The 9179-nt window shown below is 46.1% G+C and overlaps 1 protein-coding gene across 2 annotated transcripts; it reads left to right on the top strand.

Moving 5' to 3' along the window:
• The first annotated feature begins 2239 nt into the window (after positions 1-2239).
• Positions 2240-5608, top strand: Lsm2 (LSM2 homolog, U6 small nuclear RNA and mRNA degradation associated). 2 transcript variants are annotated; one of them, XM_028783286.1, is made up of 5 exons: positions 2240-2471; positions 3009-3076; positions 4858-4888; positions 4998-5057; positions 5157-5608. In XM_028783286.1, the coding sequence occupies exons 1-5, from the start codon at positions 2469-2471 to the stop codon at positions 5280-5282; spliced, it is 288 nt and encodes a 95-aa protein (XP_028639119.1). In that variant the 5' UTR covers positions 2240-2468; the 3' UTR covers positions 5283-5608. The 2 variants fall into 2 exon arrangements, with proteins under 2 accessions (XP_028639119.1, XP_028639118.1); XM_028783285.1 differs by lacking the exon at positions 2240-2471 and adding an exon at positions 2516-2753.
• Positions 5609-9179: the final 3571 nt, after the last annotated feature.

Genomic DNA, 9179 nt, shown 5'->3' with positions numbered 1-9179 from the left:
AAAGGATCCGATCCTCCCTTAACCAGCTTACCCCCGTATCTTTAAGCTGTCAATGTTCCTTGAAAATGAAGAAAGGAGGACATGCATTTTTTGTTTGTGAATCCATTGTGAATGTTTAACTTGATAAGGGCAAAGTACTTGAATTTGTGTAAGTTCAGCATTTCCAACAATGTCATTTTGCTTCGTTTCGTGGTTTTGAGGCAGGGTCTTATAGAGCCTAGGTCTGCCTTGAACTTGAATTCACGCTGCCTCCACCTGCATGTCTGGAAGTACAGAACATTACACCTGCCAAGACAGACATTTTCTAATTCTCAGGCACCCTGGGCTCAGAGGAAGCAGTTGCTAAATGTACTGACTGCTTCTAGCCAGTTACAGCCTGTTTTAGGTTCAAATGTTAAGGATTCTGCTGAACTCGGTAATAAATCCTACTTTGTACCCTGATGGATCCAGCTCTGAACACAGTGATGTGCACCCGTAATCTCAGCACTGGGGGAGGGGAGTAGATAGGGCAGAGAGTGAAGAAGCATTTTAGGGTCTTGCTGGTAAGTCAGTCTAGCTGAATGAACCTGTCAGCTCCGGGATCTAAGGCAGATCCTATCTCAGAAAATGAGAGAGAGGGCTCAATGGTTAAGAACATGTGTTGCTCTTGCACAGGACCAGGGTTTGGTTCCCCCCACCTATATGGTGGCTAACAACTATAACCCCAGAGGATCCAACCCTCTCTTCTAGTGTCTGGGAGCACTGCACATGTGATACACAGACATACAGCCTCAAGAAGAGAAGACAAAACAGCAAGTGTTTCCCTATTTATCCAGACATATCCACAGAAGATACAACCTAGCAACTTCCCATTTAATTACTATTAAAAACAATACGGCTGGAGAGATGGCTCAGTGAGTGGTTAAGAGCACTGGCTGCTCTTCCAGAGGTCCTGAGTTCAGTTCCCAGCAAGCACAAAGTGGCTAACAATGATCTGTAATGGGATCTGATCCCCTCTTCTGGCACGTCTGAAGAAAGCCACAGCGTACTTATATAAAACAAATCAATCTAAATAACAACAAAGCCTTTCCATCCCAAGGCAGTGCGGTCTCTTTCTTCCTTGGGAACTTGCCTACTGAGGCTTTTCTAGTTTCTTATCAGTCAGCGCTTGTAAACTCCTTTACAACCAGACTGTTACAAGCCTGGTAATGCTGTTCCCAGAATATTCAAAGTAGTATCTGGAGGTGTTCTATTTGAAAATATTTCAGGGATTCAGGGATGGCTCAGCAGTTAAGAGCATTTGTTGCTCTTCCAGTACACACAGATTCGATTTCCAGCACCCATAAGGTGGCTCACTGCTGTCTGTAACTCCAGGCCCAGGGCATTTGAAGCCCTCATCTACCAGGCACTCATGTAGCGTAGACATAACATACAGGCAAATAGTCATACACAAAAAAAGCTAAAATAAAATATTTCTGCCACTGAGCTCCAGTCGGTTCAGTCCTTTACAAATGACTCCTATGAAAAAGTTATAAAAAGAAAAAAACACCAGAGCTGGGGATGTTGTTGTTCATTCGCTTTGATTAGCATGTGTATGCTCGCTGGGCGGTGGTGGTGCATGCCTTTAATCCCAACACTTGGGAGGCAGAGGCAGGCGGATCTCTGAGTTCGAGGCCAGCCTGGTCTACAGAGTGAGTTCCAGGACAGCCAGGGCTACACAGAGACACCCTGTCTCGAAAAACCAAAAAAAAAAAAAAAAAAAAAAAAAATTTGTAGCCTCTGGGTCCAAGCCCCAGAAAACTCTGCACCCCAAAAGGCTGAAATTGAGAGGATCTTATTTACTGGGGACCTTTAAGAATCAGGATTTGTGTTCAGGATTCTCTCTCGCGCACACACACACACACACACACACACACACCATAACCAGTGTGTGCTGGTGTGTATTTTACTGTCTCTGACACAGGATCTTGCTTTAGTTGGTCTCTAAACCAGAATCCTCCTGTCTCAACTCCAGGATTCCGTAGGGCACCAACGCTGTCCAGCTCTTAGCAACATTTTAAATTTTACTCCTCAAGGAATACGCAAGTCATAATTTTCTCAATCTTCTCAATAATCTTCAATAGAAAACATAGAGACTGAGCAAATCACGCGGCACAAAGAGTCTAAACACTTATCAGGACGAGAGGCGGACTACATTAAACGCGCAGCTGCCATGGCCCACGCATGCGCTCGGGAGGGAGCAGCTGCTCGGGAGGAAGTGGGAGACAGGAAGTCCCGCCCCTCTCCCGGTTTGGCGGTCCTCTCTGCTCTGCCCTACTCGGCTCCCTTTGAGCCCGGATTCAGCCGCGGTTTCCGCGGTTCCCCTTGCGCCTGCGTGATCCGGTCCTGCCTCACGCGCGGGCTCGCGCTCCGGCTCCCGCCCTGCCTGCGGCCCGCAGTCCCCGGCGCCTTCCTTCGCGGTCCAGGCCGCCCCGCGTGGCGCCAGCACCATGGTGGGTACCGTGACGTCAAAAGGGAGCGCCGCCGCCCGCGGCGGGCGGTTCGAACAGTGCGGGCCCGGGTAGGGCTCTAGCGTTAGTCGCTTCGGGCTGCAGCTAGGCCCCAGGGTTTTCCTTACAGCCTTCCTGCCCGCACCGCAGTGTGAGGAGACCTGCTTGGAATCAATGGTTTTCTGGGGGAAACTTCCAGCAAGTCCGAGAGAAAGCCCACGGGCGGCCGGAGAGAACGGAAAGCTAGCCTTGCATTTCCGTGCTGGAGATCAGGATTTTGTGAGGGTGCGGTTGGGGAGAGAGAGGTCTCAAACAGGGAGGTGGTCGATCAGAGAGTGGGTTCCGGCGACGAGGGGTGCAGCGCGGTTACTGTCACTCTGGCTCCATGAACTGCAGAGTCTCTGTTAATGGATTACCGTTGGGTGTGAAGTTTTGAGAACTACTAGGTGGGGGCTACGAAGACTAGTATTTCAGAATACCGTCACGGGTTCCTCCTCCCTGTCCCTTTTCATGTGATAGTTCCTCCCTCTTTCCCAATAGCTCTTCTACTCCTTTTTCAAGTCCCTTGTGGGCAAGGATGTAGTCGTGGAACTCAAGAATGACCTCAGGTAGGTCCTTATTTCAGCGAGTTTGTGTAAAGTGGGGGTGCCGGGTGTCCTGATCCTTTTTGTGGTTGTTGTTGACAAAGTTATTGTAGAGCAGGTGGGCAAAACGAAGAAATATCTTGTGTCTTAAGTGTAAAGATTAGATTAAGAGTGAGTCTGGTACTTTGACTCACGGTTGTGATCTCAGCACTGGCGCAGAGGTGTGAGTTCAAGGACAGCTTGATCTACATATGTCCAGGCCCAGCCTGAGTTACACAGTGAGATACGGTTAGATGACATGTAAGTGTAGTCCTGGCTGTCCTGGAACACATAGATTGTGTGTTCCACACACAGATTGTTCTGTCTCCTGAGTGCTAGGATTTGCCCGGCTGTATCGTTTGCTCTTAACCATTCAGGAGTTGGATTAAATGCTGTATCATTGGAAAGATGTTTATGGGTTCTTGTCACATCATTCGTTAGAGTCTACTTAGTCCTTGGAAAATTCTAGTTTCACTGAAGTCATTTTTTAAAATGTGGTACTGGACATGCTCAACAAGTGAACTTCTTTTTCCAGCCCTCATGTTTCTTTTTTAAAATACTTTATTTGTAGACTCCTGAAACCTTTGGGCACACATCAGTGCCTCAGAACCTTGATTCTAAGACAACGTGGTATTGACAAGCAGGATGGTTCTGGTCAGTGTGGCCAAGTTAGAAGCTGACCCAGACTAAGGTGCAGAGTAGCTAAGACTTTTTGTAGTCTAAAAGTCAGATCACATAAATGTTCTACAGAGCAGTGGGGACTCATAGAATGAAGAGAGTGAAGAAGGAAAACTCAGGATCCGAAGTTGTTAATTAAAATCTTTAAAACTGTGGGTAGATATAAAGTAAGGTGGGGCATGGGTAACTTGGCCTGGGAGCACTGGCCTTGGTAACTTTGCTCAGGGGGATAGAGGGCTGGGAACTGAGAAGACCTGCCTTGTATCTGAATCATAAAGGATAAGTGTAGCAAAAATAATAGAGTAATTTCAGCTGCCGTTACATGTATATGTGGGTCTCTGACTCCAGACCAGTGAATATTTACAGGTAACAGTGGAGCTGCAGAGATCGCTCAGGGCTTTAAACAGGATTCTCAAAGGGATCTGATGCCCTCTTCTGGTCTCTGTGGGTAACTACATGCACATACACACAAGTAATAAAAGTCTTTAAAAAAATAAAACAATAGTTGATGCTTCTGGGAGTTGTGTAGATCTAGGCTGTCATTCCAGTTTATTTGTTGTAAGTTTTGGGTCCTTATATGATTTCTCTTAAGTCCTGGATGATATTACTTTAAAGAACGACCAGCTGAGTGGTGTTGATGGCCATGCATCCCTTAAACTTTAGCTTAATTCCAGCACTCAGGAGGTAGAGGCAGAGGCAGGTGTGAGTGTGTAGCCAGCCTTATCTACAGAGCTAGTTCTAGAACCTCACAGAGAAACCCAGTGGGGCATGACCATGAATAGTGGGTCCTGGCTGTAGTTCTAGAACTTCAGAAGTGGAGTTAGGAGGATTGCCATAAGTTTGAGGCAAGCCTGGGTGGAGTGAGAACTGTCTTGAAGAGGAAATACAAATATTAAGTGGATTAGCTTCTGATGTGTTGGTGTGAGGAAAGACAGAGTCTGGGGGCTTTATCATTTCTACCTCAGAACTCAAAGGTGCTGCCTGCTGGCTTCCGAGCCTGAGTTCCTCCCCCACTTGTCATTCTAGTTCTGACTGTCCATGCTGATTTCAGCATAAATTAATGCTTCTTCCCTCTTTGCTCTTGACAGCATCTGTGGAACCCTCCACTCTGTGGACCAGGTGAGATCCAATAAAGGGTCAGTCTGTTCTTGGGGAAGGGAAGGAGACAGTGAGGAGTAGATTATTGTGTCTTGTGTCTAGGGTTAATGTTGATATTCCTCTTTCTTAGTACCTCAATATCAAACTAACTGACATCAGTGTCACAGACCCCGAGAAATACCCACACATGGTGAGTTGGGGCTTGTGAGGAGGAGGAAACCTTTAAAGCAAAGGCTCCTGGGTGGCTGGAGGACACTTCTAATAGAGGTGCTTTCATATTTGTCTCCAGTTATCAGTCAAGAACTGCTTCATCAGGGGCTCCGTCGTCCGCTATGTGCAGCTGCCGGCTGATGAGGTGGACACACAACTGCTACAGGATGCGGCAAGGAAGGAAGCCCTGCAGCAGAAGCAGTGATGGCACTGTTCCCCTCCCCCTCTCCTCCCCATTGGTGACCCCTAACTTGCTGGGACGCCCCTGCCCAATACTTACAGTGTGTTTTGTTTTGTTAATTATTGTTTTTTCTTTTTAACTGAACGGGTGAGAGAGAATTCCTCTGTTGAGAAGGGAAGCTATGAGAGCCAGGAATTGGAGAATGTTCCTGGATGGCCTCAGTCTGTACCTTTTTCTCACCTCTGGAGATGGGAGCTGCATCCTAGGCCCTTCCATGGCGACATGTAATACATTTGAGGGATGGGAAGATCTGTCCCGCATCGGGAATAAAACTTATGATGCCAACTGAATTCCTGTTTTGTAGTCTGTGTTTTGGGCAAGGAGCTGGGAAGGGATGTTGAATTCCCCGGCACTCCAGCAGTTACATTCCTCCTCCCTCTCCAGCCAAGCATCCAACCCAGCACATCAGCGTTACGGTCTTCTGCCGTAAAGCTTGTAATGGGATGAATGAAGGCACCAGTGACAATTCCGAGTGGCTGCTGGGTATCCTGTAGGCATAAATTGTTTGCAGCCTATTTTAATAAACATTCAGCCTCTCCTCTAGCTCACCACTCACCAGAGGTAGTGGAAGAGAAAACTTATTAGGATACGGGGGAAGTGGGTCTGTTTAGCAATAGCTCTTGGGAGGTGAGCTCCGTCTTTATCAGCAGTTCAGTCATTGAACTGCAGCTGCACATAGTCCTCTCGGCTGGCCGCAGACACCACACATACACCAGCAGCTGTCCAGTCTTAGCCAGTACACACCACGCACAAACTAGCAGTCGTAGTTCAATCCTGAAGAAACCACAAGGCTTGCCAACTGGTCTTGGACCACTGAAGCAGCAAGAAGCCACAGGAACCTCTCGAGAAATTCTTGGGTGAGTTTCTCTCAACGGTGGCATTACCACAAGTGGGTGAGTTTCTCTCAACGGTGGCATTACCACAAGTGGAACTCAACAGCTCTATATAAGGTGAACCAGTGCATGGTGTGTCCTTAGTGAAGAATAGCCAGGCGGAGTAAACCAAACTAATTCTCATGCTCCCCCTGTCTGTGGGGTCACATTTATACTCTTTTATCATGTGTCCTTTTATGTGTCTGTGCTATAGCAAAACATCCTTTCACTCTCGTCTGTTTTAGCAAGACATCCTTTCACCTGTGTGCCCCAGGAAAACAACATTTGATGTAACCGGTTTTCCAAAGAAACCAGAAGTTTCTGCTTCAGACACCTTAGAAGCAAACTCCCAATTGGAGGTTCTTCAGTGTCCCTCATCTTCTTAGAGGTAGTATTGGGGTGCTGCCAGGAGCTCTGGCACGACAAGCCTTTATGTTACTAGAACATCTTAAATGCCATAATGTAGATCTCTGAAGTGTTTTAAGATTGTAGTATATCTGAGTAGGCAAACATTGCCTGTTTCTAGCTATTTACTATCTACTTAACTTTGAAAACACCTACAGGAGGTCAAATAACTCTTAACTTCTGTAATTAGCTAAACTAATATCTACCATGACCACAGTTTGATTATTAACTTGTATTTCTTAATTATCCTAAACAGTTTGTAATATAGCAGCATTCAAGGGTTTTAGAACTTTACATTGGATTTTTAAATGACTTGCAGAGGTGCAGTACTCTAAACAAGAGTTGAAACATATATACAGCATGATATAATACAAATATAATCTTGCCGGGCAGTGGTGGTGCACGCCTTTAATCCCAGCACTTGGGAGGCAGAGGCAGCCGGATTTCTGAGTTTGAGGCCAGCCTGGTCTACAGAGTGAGTTCCAGGACAGCCAGGGCTACACAGAGAGACCCTGTCTCCAAAAAACCAAATATATATATATTGCTATATCTATATCTAATCTTGAATGATTATCAAGATACGAAAATACATACCCATGGGAAAATATTTGGCTTATTGATGCTCTTTAAAAGTAGATTCGATAATCTACCCTTTTATCCCATCATCCTTATATTTACCCCCTTTTTCTTTTCATCCCCTCACCTCCCCCTTCCCACTAATACTGGATAGGAGAGAAGGGAGGAAAGAGAGAGACCCCCGAACCTAACCAAATCTAATCTCTACTGTGTTTCCTGGTTGACCAAGACCATGAACAATTTGTGACCAATCCCCCTTAAACAGTGACAATCCAAAACATATCCATCACCAAGCATATGACAAAACCCACCCATTTCACCTCTTCAGAATGGGGGCATTGTTCTCTTAACATTACTTCTGAAGACAACAGCATTTTCCGAGGACCTTAAGAAAACTGGGATATTGGTCAAGTCCTGGGAGAACCAGTTAGTTGTATCTTCAGTCTCTGGGAGATAGGAGAGAGCAGGGCTTAACTGACGTCCTGGCTGGAACAGTGTGAGTCTGGATCATCTTAGACATTTTGAAGTTGTCCTGGATACAGACTTGAGGAAATAATTACCGTCTGTGAAGCTGGATCGCCTGGGTTGCTTGTCTTCAGTGGTGTCTGGTCTTTTTGATCTGAAAACACACAAACTCTTAAAGGTAATATATATCTCTGCATTAACGTATGTGTGTGGCTTTGTTTAAACAGGTGAAAGGCATCCAACATTAATAAGTATGTTTGGACTCTATAACCAAACTGTAATATAAATTTCCATCCATGCCGTATAAAAGGATGGCATGCAGTAATAATTCCCAGGACTCGGGAGCCAACAAGCCATGCAGAGCCATATCTGAGCCAGTCTCAGAGTTGCTCCCACAGAGTCATTCATGTTTCCTGTTTTGTTACTTTATGTCCACAGCCAAGACTCAGGTCTCCCCCGTCAAATGTAATCTTTATTAGTTCTGGATGAACCAACAGCTATTCATTTCCTGTTGAAACATTTCCTGGCTTCCATTCTGAAGTTAACACAACTTAATTAGGGTTTCTGTTACCGTGAAGAGACACCGTGACCAAGACAACTCTTATTAAAAACAAGCAAACAACAAACAAACATTCAGTCGGGGCTAGCTTACAGTTCAGAGGTTCAGTCTATTATCACGGTGGGAAGCATGGCAGCATGCAGGCTGGCTTACTGCTGGAGGAGCTGAGAGTTCTGCCTCTTGATCTGTAGGCTGCCAGGATGAGGTCCCTGTTCCACACTGGGTGAAGATTGAGCACTAGGAGACCTCAAGGTGTACGGTGACACATGTCCTACAAGGTCACACCTCCTAATAGTGCCACCTCCCACGGGCCAAGCATATCCAAACCACTGTAACATCCTTAAAATACATGAGCTGGTTTAATTCAATAGTTCTTTTCCACGATTCAGGGTCTCTCAGATGTTGGTTTTTCTGTTTATCATTAGCATTAAAAAAAAAAAAAATTAACCCGGGCAGTGGTGTTAAGCAGGGTAAAAACAGCCATGAGAATGAAAGAGGAGCCTTTGGGGGGACAGATGTGTCACTGGGCTGTATGAGTGAGGGCATAAATGTCATTCCAGGTCATCTGGCTAAACGTTCTTGGATGATGTACCGCTTCCTCTTTGATTGACCTGTGATCTGATCGCCAGGTATGCCAGGTTTTTGACAGAAGGGGTCATATTGGATACTGTGGGCTGGAACCCAGACATGGCAAGGTTGGTCCTCTGGGAAGACGCAAATAATCCCCCTCCCTACCATTAACGGGGACAGGCCCCTCCAACACCCATCTAGCAGGTCCTTCCATCTGGTCAGGATGGGTGGTATTCGTGGTTGACTCCAGTGACAGACAATGGGGAGTTCGCCTTGGGTGGCATAGACGTTGAACACTGAGTGTGAATACTGTCAGGTTTAACTGAGTGTTCTGCGGTAGGGAGCCTTGGCTTTAATTGTTTTTAAGAATTTGATGTGTTTTTTTTTTTTCAACGACAGCTTGGCCCTGAGGGT

Source organism: Grammomys surdaster, unplaced genomic scaffold (genome assembly GCF_004785775.1).
Source record: "Grammomys surdaster isolate TR1022 unplaced genomic scaffold, NIH_TR_1.0 1055, whole genome shotgun sequence".
NCBI classification, from domain to species: Eukaryota; Metazoa; Chordata; class Mammalia; order Rodentia; family Muridae; genus Grammomys; species Grammomys surdaster.
This window is presented reverse-complemented; position numbering and strand designations above follow the sequence as displayed.

Bases quoted from the DNA above. Each gene is read 5' to 3' on its own strand.
- Lsm2 (XM_028783285.1), top strand. From the start codon at position 2,643: ATGGTTTTCTGGGGGAAACTTCCAGCAAGTCCGAGAGAAAGCCCACGG. The intron at 2,754-3,008 runs GTGCGGTTGGGG...CTTTCCCAATAG, and splicing joins GAGATCAGGATTTTGTGAGG to CTCTTCTACTCCTTTTTCAA. The intron at 5,058-5,156 runs GTGAGTTGGGGC...ATTTGTCTCCAG, and splicing joins CCGAGAAATACCCACACATG to TTATCAGTCAAGAACTGCTT.